A 13,956-nucleotide genomic window follows, 5' to 3' on the forward strand; every position below is an offset into this window, starting at 1 on the left:
ATATGAAAGGAGATTAGATAACCTATAGAGATTTGCTGAAAGAAGACAATAATATAATCAAAATCTGACCTTTTTTAATTTTAAAACATCTTTATTTCAATTCTTTAAAAATATAACAAATATAGCAAATACAGATAAAAAGATGGAAAAGGAAAAGGAAAACCAATCCTTCAACAATCATTCAAAAAAGTAAATTATATAAATCTCCAAAATTATATTCAAAAGAAAGCATAACATACAAAAGAAAACATATACAAATTATACAAAAATATACAAAATCATAAAGGGAACCCAGAATGAACAAAAACAAAAAACCAAAAAAAGAAGAAAACTTTAAATATTAAAAAAAAATACTTCCGGTTGTTTATATGTCGCTTCCTCCAATCATTTCTCATATTCGGTTTTTTAAGGATATCGCTTCTAGTGGGGAGGGTCACCATGCAGACAATAAAATATGAATGCCTGTAAGCATTCACGAGCAAACAGTACTGAAAGCATGATCCCATATAACCTCCCCAATTGCACCATGAGCACAGATCATGAACAATGCTCAGTAAAAATAATGTCTGGAGGGGCCATTCCATGATTCCTAACCCTAAATCCTTTCATTATCATTTGACTTGTTCTAAGGAAGGACATTTTTGCCTTTGTATCTCTTATTTTCTTTGACTTAGAATGTATATGTATACTAAAACAGAATACTGAGACTATATGTACAAGAGCTTCCACCTTATCCCCTTTTGGAATTCCTTAAGGTTAAGACTAGGTTTACATTGTGGATTATCAAGCTCTTTTAGCAAGTCTAAATTCTTCTCATTTGCCTGATTGAGTTTCAAATTTAATACCTCAACTTTCCCCCCAATTTCCTTCATATTCAATTTTTTCTTCTCCTGGGTAATTATCAATTTACCTTTTTCCACCTTGAGAACAATCAGAAACAGAAGAAATTCAGAATAGGCAGAGATCTATGCATAAAGCATGTTAGTTATTTAGTTATTTAGTTTTTCAACCACAAAACGTTTATACAGTACTGAAATCTATACAGAAGGCTTTCTAGTGAAAGAGATTTTCAAAGGAGTTATTAAGACACAAACCTTTATTGTGTCAATATTATCACCAAATCAGAGAGACAGAAAGATTTCAGATTAAGAAGAAACACACACAAGGGAGAGTCCCCTGAGTCCCCCAGAAATCTCAGCTCTCTTGTCTCAACGACCATTCACCGTGGAACCACACAAAGTTGATAACGCCGTGGAACATGTCCATTACTTTCCACTACTGGTGCAATGTCTATTTCTTCATGCTGCTTGGACGCTTTCAGATGGAAGTTTTGCAACAGCGTTGTAAGGATTACGAAGATCTCCATACGGGCCAAACCTTCACCAGGACAGACTCTTTTTCCTGGAAAAGCAAGAAACAGGAGTTCCATTTATATATACAGGGTGAGTCCTAATCCAATATCTCCCAGGCCATACAGTCCAACATTTTTTTCTCTTTGTTTGCATCCCCCTCTCCATCCCACTACAGATCCTTAGATTCCCCCTAAGGTTAAGCCAAGCCTGCCCTCCCATTTGCCATTTCTCTCCATTCTTGACGCAATAAACAGAGGTCCATCACCTGCTCCGAATGGCAGGAAGGCATCCACCTTCTTGAAGGCCCCGTTTTCATCCAGGAAGTGGCCAGGATTGAACTTCCTGGGTGTCTCATAGTACTGGGAGCTCTTCATGATGGATGACAGGAAAGGAATAACGGTGGTGCCCTGCAGAGGAAAGCAGAGACCCCGGGGGCAACGGTTATTGCAAGCAACCCAGTTCAGATATTTCCTCTTTAGCCTGCCTTTATTCCTAATTCAAATCCCTTAAGGACTGGACAATGCTCTGCTGATTAGGGGATGGTACGCTCAATAGGTAATCATTCAATTTATCTGAATCACTACATGTGGCCTGGCCCTGGAAAGAGTCTCTTGGCTTGGCAGGAGCCAGGAGCATACAGTTGGTTCTCGAACTTAATCCGTTCCGAGAGTCTGTTCGACTCCTGAAACCATTCGAAACCGTTACAGAACTATACAGGAAAACAAGCTTCTATGGGAGCCCTGATATAGAGGTTCAGTTAAAACATTGCAGGCCTTGCCCTGGGTAGCTGCAAGACCACCTCAAGACCCCACCTCTCCGGATTGCATCCTTCCAGTTTGAGAGTGGAGTACAAATGAAACAATCTCTCCTTCTCCAGCACAGAAGCTGTGCATGTGTAGGAACAGTTCTCACCGGGATGACCTTGCCCCCGGTGTAAACAAACCAGGATTCTCACAGCTACTGGAAACTTCCAGTAACTTTTAGCAACTTTGAGTGTTCTTTGTGGGAATGCATGTCTCACCCCAACACTCCCTCCACTGTCAAAGGGAGCATGCCTCAAAGCAACAGTGGCTGGGCTGACACAAGCGGGGAGAGGGCTCTTGTGCTCCAGTTCTGCATGTACGCTTCACATGGGCATCTGTGGGTTGAAGGTGCTGGACTTGTTGGGCCTCTGGCCTCATCAAGCAGGTTCTTCTTATGTTTCCTTTAAAATACTAGCATTACTACTTCAAATATAGGAGCAAAGATGGCCGAAGTAATCTAAGGTAGGTTAGTGCAGTTTTTATAGGATGTAATGATGTATACTGATGTACATCACTGCCCTACTAGAGTCCCTTCCCACTGATGAGGGATTGCTTTTAGGCAATAAGAGGAAATCTGAACTGTGGATATCTTGCCTCTCCACTTAGTCCTTCGGTGCTGCAAACTGACAGCTTCTTCTTCCTCTAGATGCTTCCTCCATCTGCTTCCTCTACATCTGGGCCACCGTAGGTTTTGAACTCATGGTGATGTGAATTCCTAGCTGTTATTTGGAAAGCAGACGTGCACACCTCCATCTCTAAGGTCTTATCCAAACTTACCTTTCCTCTGCTCTTTCCAGGCACGGTACGTGCTCTGTGTCTGAGTGTTGTGTTCTTGTTCTTCATGTTGTTGTTGCTGCTTGGGAAATTTCCATGTGAAAACCCACTCTTTAAAGCTCAGTCGGAGCAAATGGAAACCCACAGAAAACCCAAATTGATGTTTGCTCAAACTGAGTATACCATACAACAAAACGTGACCGGCTGATGAATAATAATTCCGATATCACATACTCTGTAGACGACAATTATAGAAAGCATGCAAATAGATTAGGGCAAATGTATGATATAATATAGACCAAAATAAAGCAATGCACATACAATAATATATGGTGTACAGAAGATAGGACCACAACTTATATAAACAAATGGAATATATAAATTGTGGTCCTATCTTCTGTACACCATTTATATAATTGTGCCTGTGGTTCCTTTAAAAAATCTACAAGAGCCTGAAATTTAGTAACACCTGTAACTCTCAGAGGCATTACATGTATGTGCATATATATCCTCAGTTTGTATAAGAAATTTTTACTGAAGTCTTCAGAGTACCTGCTAGGTCTCTGTTTATACATTTTCTATGACCGGTATGTAAATATTAATTTTCTCTTGTAGGTTTGATATGTTTGATATATGATTCCATGTTTCTTTATAATATTCTTTTGAAGGCTGGGTATATATGTTAGATATATGATTCTATGTTTCTTCATAATATTATTTAGTACTCCCACTGCTGATGAAACCACAATGGCGAAACAGGGATGATAATCCGGATATCCTTGTCCTCTTGTTTGCTACTATCCTTCGCGGATACGTCACACCTATGCTTCGGTCTGTTACAACACTGCATACAACATCGCCAGATTATGCTTCATCATCCTTTTGGAGCTAACACGTAATTTGTGTGGTCAGCACCGGACTTTTTGTATCTTCATATGAATTTTCATACATGAACTTGCATACGCATTATGGAGCTTTAAGTATGGATATATTATTGTATGTGCATTGCTTTATTTTGGTCTATATTGTATTGTACATTTGCCCTAATCTATTTGCATGCTTTCTATAATTGTCGTCTATAGAGTATATGATATCGGAATTATTATTCATCAGCCGGTCACGTTTTGTTGTATGGTATACGCATAGTTATACATGACTTTGGTTTATTGTTGGTTGTATATTTCTCAAACTGAGTGGCAAAGAGCAGGTTTTTGTGCAGCAAACAACAACAAAACCCAAACATGGAGCTTTTAAACGCAGACGTTTGTCTGGAAAGAGTGGGGCAAAAGGTAAGTGTGGATAAGCCCTAAGCTGCAGGCGTGAATCTGAACTAATATTTCTGTTAGCCACACAACTCGCTTTACCTTCGGAATGGTGAACCCTCGGAAATGTGCTTCCTGGGTGACTAAATGAGGAACTGCCAATGGGGAGAGGTCTAGAAATCGCTGGATCTCATTGATGAAGGCTTCTGTGTAGGGCATCTGATTGCGGTCCTCATAGGAGGGGCTGCGGTTCCTCCCAATGACCCGCTCAATCTCCTCTTGAATGTTTGCTATAAACAATACGGTGGGATTAGAGCTAACATGCAATTAGGAATTGTTAGATATAGTTATAGGAGGAAGAATCATGGCTCAGTAGTTTAGGAGTTTGTAACACACTACATCAATTTAATATCAAGGCAGCAAAGAAAGTATGAGCAAGATGCACTTCCTGCTTTGCATGTAGAAGGTTTGTTCTCTGGCTTCTCCGGTTAACAGAAGAATGTAGAAGGAGATGGAAAAGACCTTTCTTGCACACAGTCAGGGAGCAGGAGAGGCCTACAGACAGTTGCACATGGCAAAAGAAGGTGTGCTCTGCAGTAGTGTGGGGGTAGGGGAAGTACAGGAGTGGAGGGTTGCCCTCAGTGCTGTTTTTATAGAAAACTAGCTGGCCTGGCCAGGCGTTGCTGTGGTTCTTTCCTGTGATTCCCCCCACTCTGTCCGGACACATGACTTATCCTGCCCCCTCCCCCCACCCCCAGTTCATCCCTGTGACTGGCCCCACCCTGTCCTGACTCATGATCTATCGAACCCCCTCCTCCCCCCACCCCACCCCCGTCTGAGCCCTCTGTTGTCTCCGGGGAGTGTTGGCCCCTCCTCCTGTTTCTCCATACCTTGGCCCCCACCCTTGGAGAAGGAACTGTGTGCTTCTGGGTTCTGTTTCCCAGCATGCACTTTTGTCTGAGCCCTCTGTTCTCCCCGCGGAGTGTCGCTCCCTCCCCACTGCACTTCTATACTTGGGCCCCCACCTTTGGAGAAGGAACTGTCAGCTTTTGGGTTCTGTTTCCCAGCACACACTTTTGTCTGAGCCCTCTGTTGTCCCTGGGGAGTGTTGGCCCCTCCCCCAGTATCTTCCTACATTGGCCCCCACCCTTGGAGAAGGAACTGTCTGTTTCTGGGTTCTATTTCCCAGTATTTACTTTTGTCTGAGCCCTCTGTTGTCCCCAGGGAGTGTTGTCCCCTCTCCCCTCTCTCTCCATACATTGGCCCCCTGCGCACGCATCGTGAACATTTTGATATATATAGATTAATGTTTTTTTTGAAATAAGAACATGAGAAGCAGAAGTTACTATTGTTTAATTTTACTTTTGGGGTTGTCGTTTATTTTGGTGGGTATTGTATGCTTTCGACGTTGTTGTGTGTTTTGTGGTTTGTTTGTTTGTTTGTTTGTTTGTTTGTTTTGTTTAGATTATTTAGATATTTTTGGAATGTAGGATGGGATGTATTTTGTTTTTTTAATGTGTTGTTTGTAATGTTTTTTATTTTATTTTTATGGTTTTATTGTGGGTATAATTGAGGAGTATTTGGTGTTGAGGAAGGTGGGGAGAGGTCTGTTTGGGCAAAGAAAAGGATCGGGGGTGATGATGCAACCAGGGACCCAGAGAACTACTTTAAAAATCCCTACGGGTGGGGGTCAAATAGCGAAGCCCCACAGCCCCGAAACAACAGAAGGTGCATTCCGAAGCGCCCGAGCTGTTCTGTTCCATAAAAAAAACCCAGTAAGTGGCGAGGGGAAGGTAGGGGGTTGTAAATCGGGGGGGGGGGGGAAGTGGCCACTGCAAATATCTGAGGACTTAAACTGGAGAGAGAAAGTGCATGGTTGTTGTTTTTTTAAAGACGCAGAGCCAGGCAATCAGTCATAGTATAAAGCCTAGGTTAAAAGGGGCACGACTGCCCTTACTTAAAATGGCCACTGTAGCCTCGTATGTGACACAACGCTCACTAAATTAAAAAGCAAAAACCCCTCGCCGTGTCCCCAAGTGTGTGTTAGGGGAAATGATGAATGACTGCCTAATACTGCCAGGTGTTTATTAATGCAGCCGCTGGGAGAGGCTTTGGGCTTGGGCTTTGGAGGTGGAATGGCCGTTTTGGTGGCTGTGGAATTTTGTGATGTCATCTGGCGGCGCAGCTTGTGGATGCTGGTGGAGTCTTCAGAGCTTCTGGTGGTGACGTCTAATTTGGGCGCCACTTTTTTTGGTGTTCAATCATTATTGTAGGTGTGAAAGGTGTAGTTTTTTTGGGGGAAAATCAGGCCAGATCCCTCCCTGATGGGCAAGGTACGCTGTGTCCAAATTTGTTACATTACGGTTCAGCAGTTACGGAGTAAGGCTGTTACCTCCGCGTACGCAAGGCCTACATTTTTATATATATATAGAAGAGGTGCTGGAACTCACCATGTTCTCTTAGAATGGAAATGTCAGCCAGCTGAGAAGTGTCTGAACTGAGTTCCTGTGAGTTCCCCCTGGAATAAAAACCCTGGTTGCCCTCCTCCAATATTTTCTTCAAGTTGGTTCCTATAAGTCCCAGTGTGATCAAAGGAAGGAACTGGGGTTCTGACTCAGTGGAAGGGAGAAAATCCCATGAGTTAGACCTGGGAAAGAGAGTCCTGGTTTATTTAGCAAGAGTGGAACCCATCAGCCATCCAAACAGACAGGAAACAAGAGTTAGCCAGACAGATTTGATCTTGGGTTTTGTTTACCTTCCATTTCTGGGTGTCGGAGGAGGACAACAAGCCCCTGTAGGATGGTGTTGCCTGTTGTATCTGTCCCTGCAAAGAATAGGTCGAGAACTGTAGCAACCAGGTTTTCATGAATGAATTCTGAAGCTGGGTTTGATTTCTCCTGACACGGAAAGAAGAAGAAGAAGAGGGCAAGGTTATCAAACCTGGGGCTAATTTGTACGTCTACAGAAAGGTTTTATGGAAGGCTGGCTGGCAAGATTTCCTTTCCAATCTGATTCAAAGTATCACAGGATAGACTTGTAAAAAATATCGCTGAGTTACAGAGGTATGAGAAGCAGCATCCTGCTGCCCAATCAAGTCCAGCATCCTGTTCACACAATGACCAACCAGATGCCAATGGGAAACTCACAAGCTCAAGAACCAGCTGAAACTACAGCAAATGGTCAACTGTGCAGGTAGAAGCTAGCCATTGAGCAGGGGAGGTGTTAATTCAAAGAGTGGTGGCAGGTGTTTGGGGGCATATTTAGGATGTTGTGCTGGTTCCCCAGTTGTGTCTTCTACAAAAGAAATGAGAGCTAGGGAGAGCTTTGTAGAACCTAGGGAATCATGGAATTGTAAGGTTGGAAGGGACCACAAAGGTCCTCAAGTCACAGAGGAGATGAGGAAGACACAACAAAGTCATAAAAGAATAGTATTAGCATACAAATTCCAAATACTCCTACCTGCTCCATTTTGGCCAGGAAGCAGTCAATGAAGTCCCGGGGGCAATTTGGATCAAAGGAGTCCTGGTGCATCTTGACCCTCTGAGAGATGAAGTTTATTAACTTCTTCATGTACCTGGGCAGTTTATGCTGAGGCCCAGGCAGGATCCGCATTAAGCTTGGGAAAAAATTGCAGATCTGTGAAGAAAAAGGACATGGAGCCCCATCAAGACCTACCCTTCCTTATTGCCATGCATCCCATGGCCTGGACCTTAATATTCAGCTCCTGAACTACCGTATGTCCCATCCACCAGAAGCAAAATGAGCAATTAGGCTCACGAAAAATATAGGGAGAGGCAGCTGAGGGCATGAAACAGCTAACACTCTTCCTTACTTCCTGTGGTTATACAGGAAGCAGCCTGTGAAATCCAAGAGACCAGTTTTAGGACTTGAACCCCCTCCCTCCACTTCCTTACCTGTACCCAGGTGGACAACAGAACTGAGAAGGATTTCTTTATCGTGTCAAGTAAAAAGATGAAGTTCTTGTCCTCATATTCAAACCGGTTGCCAAAAACAATGGAGCAGATGACGTTAGAGACGGCATGACTGAGGTGAATGGTTGGATCAAATGGGTGCCCTGCGGAGGGGGGAAATGGTACAAATGGAGTGTGTATTTACTGGGTAGCCTCTGAGGCCTGTGTCTGCCATATGTAGATTTGCATGCTGTGGACACTGCCAGCCTCCTTTTTACTTAACTTTTCCTAAAACCATTCATAGACGAGATTTAGTACACATATGTCCCGCTTTCCAAACCCAAGGTATTCCCCAGAAATAGTACCTTAAGCGAGTGTTCACATAATGGGCTGAAAAATTCCATTCTTTCCTATGGGATCATTTCTGATCTGTGATTTGTCCAGTGTCTCTGGCCCCCACACCTCTTCATAGTTTCTACTTGAAATGGCTGCAGTTAACCAGCAAAAGAGAGACAAAGCAAAAGCGGATTCGTCCAATCCTTACTACACTCTGTTTTCTCCGCTCACCCTCCCTCCCTCCCTCCCTCCCTGCATAGTTTCTGCTGGAAAATGGCTGCTGCAGAGTGGGCAAACTCTGGCTGTTCAGATATCTACATCTGTGCAGTACATAGCAAGGTTGTGAGATAACCAGCCTCATTTAACCAACATGGTGGTGTTGCTGTGGTTCTATTCCTTTCCTTCCTCTGTAATTTGTGAACTGCCCCCCGCCCCTTGCCTTGAGGTGTGAACAGAGACTGGGGATATGGAAGATTGACAGGGTAACCGGGTGTGAGGTGACACAAAAAGGGAGACTTCAGCAAGGATTGCTGGGAAGAAGAAGGAAGAAGAAATACTGGGATCCATCTTGGGCAGGCCCCTCTTGAAAGGAGCAGGCTACAAGATCTGGAATTCCTTAAAGCTACAGTGATCTCCTTAATAAGCAGAGAAATCACCTTGCCGACAAAGGTCCGTATAGTTAAAGCTATGGTTTTCCCAGTAGTGATGTATGGAAGTCAGAGCTGGACCATAAAGAAGGTTGATCACCAAAGAATTGATGCTTTTGAATTCTGGTGCTGGGGGAGACTCTTGAGAGTCCCATAGACTGCAAGAAGATCAAACCTATCCATTCTGAAGGAAATCAGCCCTGAGTGCTCACTGGAAGGACAGATCGTGAAGCTGAGGCTCCAATACTTTACAATAAAACTCAACTCACTTAAAAATCATGAATGGGCTTTTTAGTAGGGTTGCCATATTCCCCAAAGTGAAGATCCAGACAAAGTTGTTGAGCTTTGGGGGAACACCTCCCCCAAAATATTACATTCTGGGGCTTTTTGTTAATTTAATGAATTTTTTTAAAAAAAATTGTTCCCCTTGCCGTACATCTGGGTTTTCCTAGACGTTTTGCCAATTTACCAAAAATCTGCCTGGATGCCAGTCTGCCGCCCAAATCCCAGTTGTGTCTGGGAAAATACAGGTGTCTGGCAGCCCTAGCTTTAAGAAGATGAAAGGATTAAGAGTGCCAGCCCACATTCAGAAAAAGAATCAAAAGGCAAACACCTTGTATCTGGGAGATTCGCCAAATCTGAGCAGAATTCCATTTTGTTTTCTTAGGAAAAATAGCAATCCTTTTTTCTTAGAAAAAAAGAGCAATCCTTGACTACTTGATTAAACCTTTTCACTCTGTTGAGGGAAAGCATAGATGAGTGGCAAGAACATTCACCTTCCGTTTTCTGCAGAACTTGCACCAGGAACTGGGCCTCCTCCTGGATCCGCTCCTCGATGGATCTTTTCCCCATCCCAAAGTTCCTCAGTGTTAAGAGGGAGAAGCGACGGAGCTGCCTCCACCGTTCCCCGTTGGTTGGAACCACTCCTGGAAATGGAGACTCCACAAATCAGAGAAGGCAACAGGGAAAACACCAGAAGAGTAAAATGACAGAGTGAAAGGAGTAGCAGAGCAGTAAAATAAGAAAAATAAAGGAGGTGAAAGTGAAGGAGGGGTAGATTAAGTCTTGTAGTGCTACCCCTGGAGATGGCACAACCGAACAAGACAAATTCATGCCTGCACCTCTCTTCAGACTCCTCGTGATTTTTTAAGCTTCACCCTTTTCTCCCATCACTCCCAGCACATTCACAAAGCCAGAAAGGGATAATAGGAAGAAAAGGAACATAGGAATCTTCCTTAGATACATAGAGTTGGAAGGAATCCCCCTGGTCTTCTGGTCCAACCCTCTGGTCCATCTAACTCAGCAAACTGATTGGCAGCCGCTCTCCAGGGTCTCGAGCAAATGCCAAAGACTGCAGTTGGGACATTCTGCATGCAAATGCCTTCCTGAACTACTCTGAGGTTTATTGGGATAGGGTGGTAAACATATTAATTAATCAATCAATCAATTAATTGCCTTCCTCTAACGTTGCAAGGCAAATTTCTCCCACCGTATTTCGACAAGGAGTCATCCAAGGCCTGTATTTGTCCCCTTCCTCCAAATGTTTCTGCGTTATCCACAAGTGCTTCCTTGATGACTTCATAACCGCACAGCACCACAATTGGCCGGGAGCCCTTGTAGACAGTGAAGATTGGACCATACTGCTTCCGGAGCTGCCAAGAGATCAATCAATCACACCTTAGTGCTTAAAATTGGGACAAAAAGTGGGTGCAAAGAATATAAATTAAGAGCATTTCCATATGACCTTGTAATAACAGTGGAAAACCCATTAGTATACCTAGGGTGTTGGATAAAATACACGAGTTTGGACATGTAGCAGGTTTTAAGTTAAATAAAAATAATACAGAAGTAATGGTTAAAAATATGACTGAAAAAGTAATAATGAATTACAACTAGCAATGCAATTATCCTTTGGAAAAAAGATGAAATATTGGGGTGTATGGCTAACTGTTAAGAATATAAATATATTTAAGGATAATTATAGAACAACTGGGAAAGAGATAAAGAGGAATTTGGAGGAAGAATGAATTTATCACTTTGGGGAAGAATTTCTGTTATAAAGATAATGTATTGCCAAAAATGTTGTTTTTATTTCAGACAATACCTGTGGCCAGTGGGGAGGGGGGAGGGGGACTTCAAGCAATGGCAAAATATATAACTAAATTTATCTTGCAGGGGAAGAAACCAAGGAATAAATATAAATTATTAACAGATGATAAAGAAAGATGGGGCTTCTCTCTGCCAGATTTAAAATTGTATTATGAGGCATCCTGTCTCTGCTGGCTAAAGGAATGGATAACGTGGAAAAACACAGATATTTTAGACTTGAAGGTCATGATAACAGATTTGGATGGCATGCATATTTGTGGTATGAGAAGACCAAAGTGCATAAAGGTTTTTAAATCATGTAATAAGAAATGCAATTTATAGTGTATGGGGAAAGTTTTAAAAATTGTTAGAACAGAAAACCCCATGGTGGCTCTCACCAATTGAAAAAGTTAATGCAAGAGCAGAATCGGCAGCTTATAAAGAGCTGCTCATTGAAAGAGAACAGCAATTGAAATTAAAAAATATGGAAGACATAAGACAGCTAGTTACAGGTTGGTTGCAATACTACCAAATAAATGAAGTGTTTAAAGTAGATAAGAAAAGAGGATTCAGTACAGATATCAATCTCCCAGCACATTGATTGAGAACTGAGGCTCACCTAATGAAGCGTCACCAGGAGCAGACGCCCCCCAGCTCCCAGCCTGCCCAGTCCTGAGACCCTGGGAGCCTGGAAGTGGCAGCCTCAGCAGAAAGGTTAAAGAATGGAAACAAACACACCTCGTAGGCTCCTGAGCCTCTGCCACCACCACCCCCAAAAGATAGATGCCAGGGAAGGTGACAAGGGTGTGGGATGGAATACTGGGAGCAGACAAGTCACAACAGTTCCTAGAGTGTCCACTTGGAGAAACACCTGGAGGAACACCTGACCAGGTCAGTTTCCTGTTCCTCCAGACATGCAGATGAGAAATGCAGATCAGATGGATTAGCTGGCAGAGAAAAGCCCTAGCCAGCAGCCATTCTCTCTCTTAGCTGCTGTGGTGGGCGTGCAAGGTAACAAAAGCATTCTGGGAAATTATATATAATGAGATCAAAATAATGTTTAAAATAACTTTTGTGAAAGAAACAGAGGCTTTTTTCTAGGCATTATAGGTACAGAGATTCCAAAAGAGCAGAAAAGACTATTTATGTATGCTATGACAGCAGCAAGAATACTACTGGCCCAGAGATGGAAAGAAGACAAAGTTCCAACCAGAGAAGAATGGCTGATGAAGACGATGGACTATGCCAAAATGGTGAAATTGACTGGGAGAATCAGAGACCAGGACGAGAAGAAGTTTAAGAAAGAAGGGAGAAAATGTATAGTTTATTTAAAAGAACATTATAAACAGCTAAAAACTTTGGCGGGATTGGAGTAATACTTGTAAAGGATAAAATATAAAGGAAAAGTTAAATAATAGATATATCAAAAGTATTATAATAGATATATCAAAAAGCACTAGGAGAAGTGGATGACAGAGGACGAGATGGTTGGACAGTCTTCTCGAAGCTACGAACATGAGTTTGACCAAACTGCGGGAGGCAGTGGAAGACAGGAGTGCCTGGCGTGCTCTGGTCCATGGGATCACGAAGAGTCGGACACGACTAAATGACTAAACCACAACAACAATATCAAAAGTTGAATTATGGATATAGATAGATAGATAGATAGATAGATAGATAGATAGATAAGTTGAATAAAAAGAGATGGGAAATGGAAACCAGAGAAGGGCGGGAGGAAGTCAAGGGATTCTGAGACTGCTAAATGTAAGGTGATTGTGATATGTTTTAATTGGAATTCATTATGTAAAACTTAATAAAAAATATTTATAAAATTTGGACAAAATGTTAAAGCTAAGAAGCAGCCCATGAGCTCCCAAGCAGCTACTTGCTGATAACAGGAAAAAATAACTACTTGTATTGAAACATTATCAGGTGGTGCAGCAAAGGAAAGATCCTGAACACTTGAAACACCAGTATACCTGAAGGAGCGTCTCCACCCCCCATCGTTCTGCTCGGACACTGAGGTCCACCTCCGAGGGCCTTCTGGTGGTTCCCTCATTGCGAGAAGCAAAGTTACAGGGAACCAGGCAGAGGGCCTTCTCGGTAGTGGCACCCGCCCTGTGGAACGCCCTCCCATCAGATGTCAAGGAAATAAACAATCAGCCCCTTGCCCCCCCAATGCTACGTAGCAGAGACCCACACTCACCTTATTAAAAGACGCGACGATGTCCCGAATATTCAACTGGAGCAAGTTGCCTAGCAAAGGCAATGGGGTGGGGCCTGGGGGCAGTTTGCCCTTTGTGGCATCTCTCCTCCAGATTAGGATAAGCAAGAAGGTGATGCAGGAGACCAGCAAGAAGGGCAACACTCCCAAAAGGCCCATTTGGCAGCTGACGGCCCTCGTTGACTTTGCTGCTCCTGGTACTTTGGTTCTGCAAAGAAGTGGATGGGCATTCCAAGCACTGCCTATAAATCCCCTCACAGAGATGGTGCAAGCAGAAAGAATAAAAACCTGTAATTCAGGAATTTCGACTTGCACAAGCATTTCCGGGCAATGCAAGAAAGTTACATGCCCCTCTGGGACTCTCCCTAACTGTCCATGAATGAGGAAGGGAGATTAGAAATTAGAAACTCAAGATGCCTGCAGCAAAGGGCCTTCTCCGTAGTGGCACCCACCTTTCGGAACGCCTTCCCATCAGATGTCAAGGAAATAAGCAAGTATCTGACTTTTAGATTAGAAACTCAAGATGCCTGCAGCATCTCAGTATTATGTAGGACAGAGT

At 43.0% G+C, this 13,956-nt stretch overlaps 1 protein-coding gene across 1 annotated transcript; it reads right to left on the reverse strand.

Moving 5' to 3' along the window:
* Positions 1-65: 65 nt before the first annotated feature.
* On the reverse strand, positions 66-13,599 carry LOC118077422 (cytochrome P450 2C20-like). The gene is made up of 9 exons (XM_060275491.2): positions 13,380-13,599; positions 10,575-10,737; positions 9,862-10,011; positions 8,106-8,266; positions 7,651-7,827; positions 6,947-7,088; positions 4,294-4,481; positions 1,618-1,759; positions 66-1,401 (listed from the first exon to the last, which is right to left on the reverse strand). Exons 1-9 carry the CDS (start codon positions 13,554-13,556, stop codon positions 1,220-1,222), a joined length of 1,482 nt encoding a protein of 493 aa, XP_060131474.2. The 5' UTR covers positions 13,557-13,599; the 3' UTR covers positions 66-1,219.
* Positions 13,600-13,956: the final 357 nt, after the last annotated feature.

This window comes from Zootoca vivipara, chromosome 6 (assembly GCF_965207765.1).
Source record: "Zootoca vivipara chromosome 6, rZooViv2.hap1.1, whole genome shotgun sequence".
Classification (NCBI taxonomy): Eukaryota; Metazoa; Chordata; class Lepidosauria; order Squamata; family Lacertidae; genus Zootoca; species Zootoca vivipara.

Bases quoted from the DNA above. Each gene is read 5' to 3' on its own strand.
- LOC118077422 (XM_060275491.2), bottom strand. From the start codon at position 13,556: ATGGGCCTTTTGGGAGTGTTGCCCTTCTTGCTGGTCTCCTGCATCACC. The intron at 10,012-10,574 runs GTGGGAGAAATT...CTCCATTTCCAG, and splicing joins TGACTCCTTGTCGAAATACG to GAGTGGTTCCAACCAACGGG. The intron at 7,828-8,105 runs GTAAGGAAGTGG...TTTTCTTCACAG, and splicing joins TGTTGTCCACCTGGGTACAG to ATCTGCAATTTTTTCCCAAG.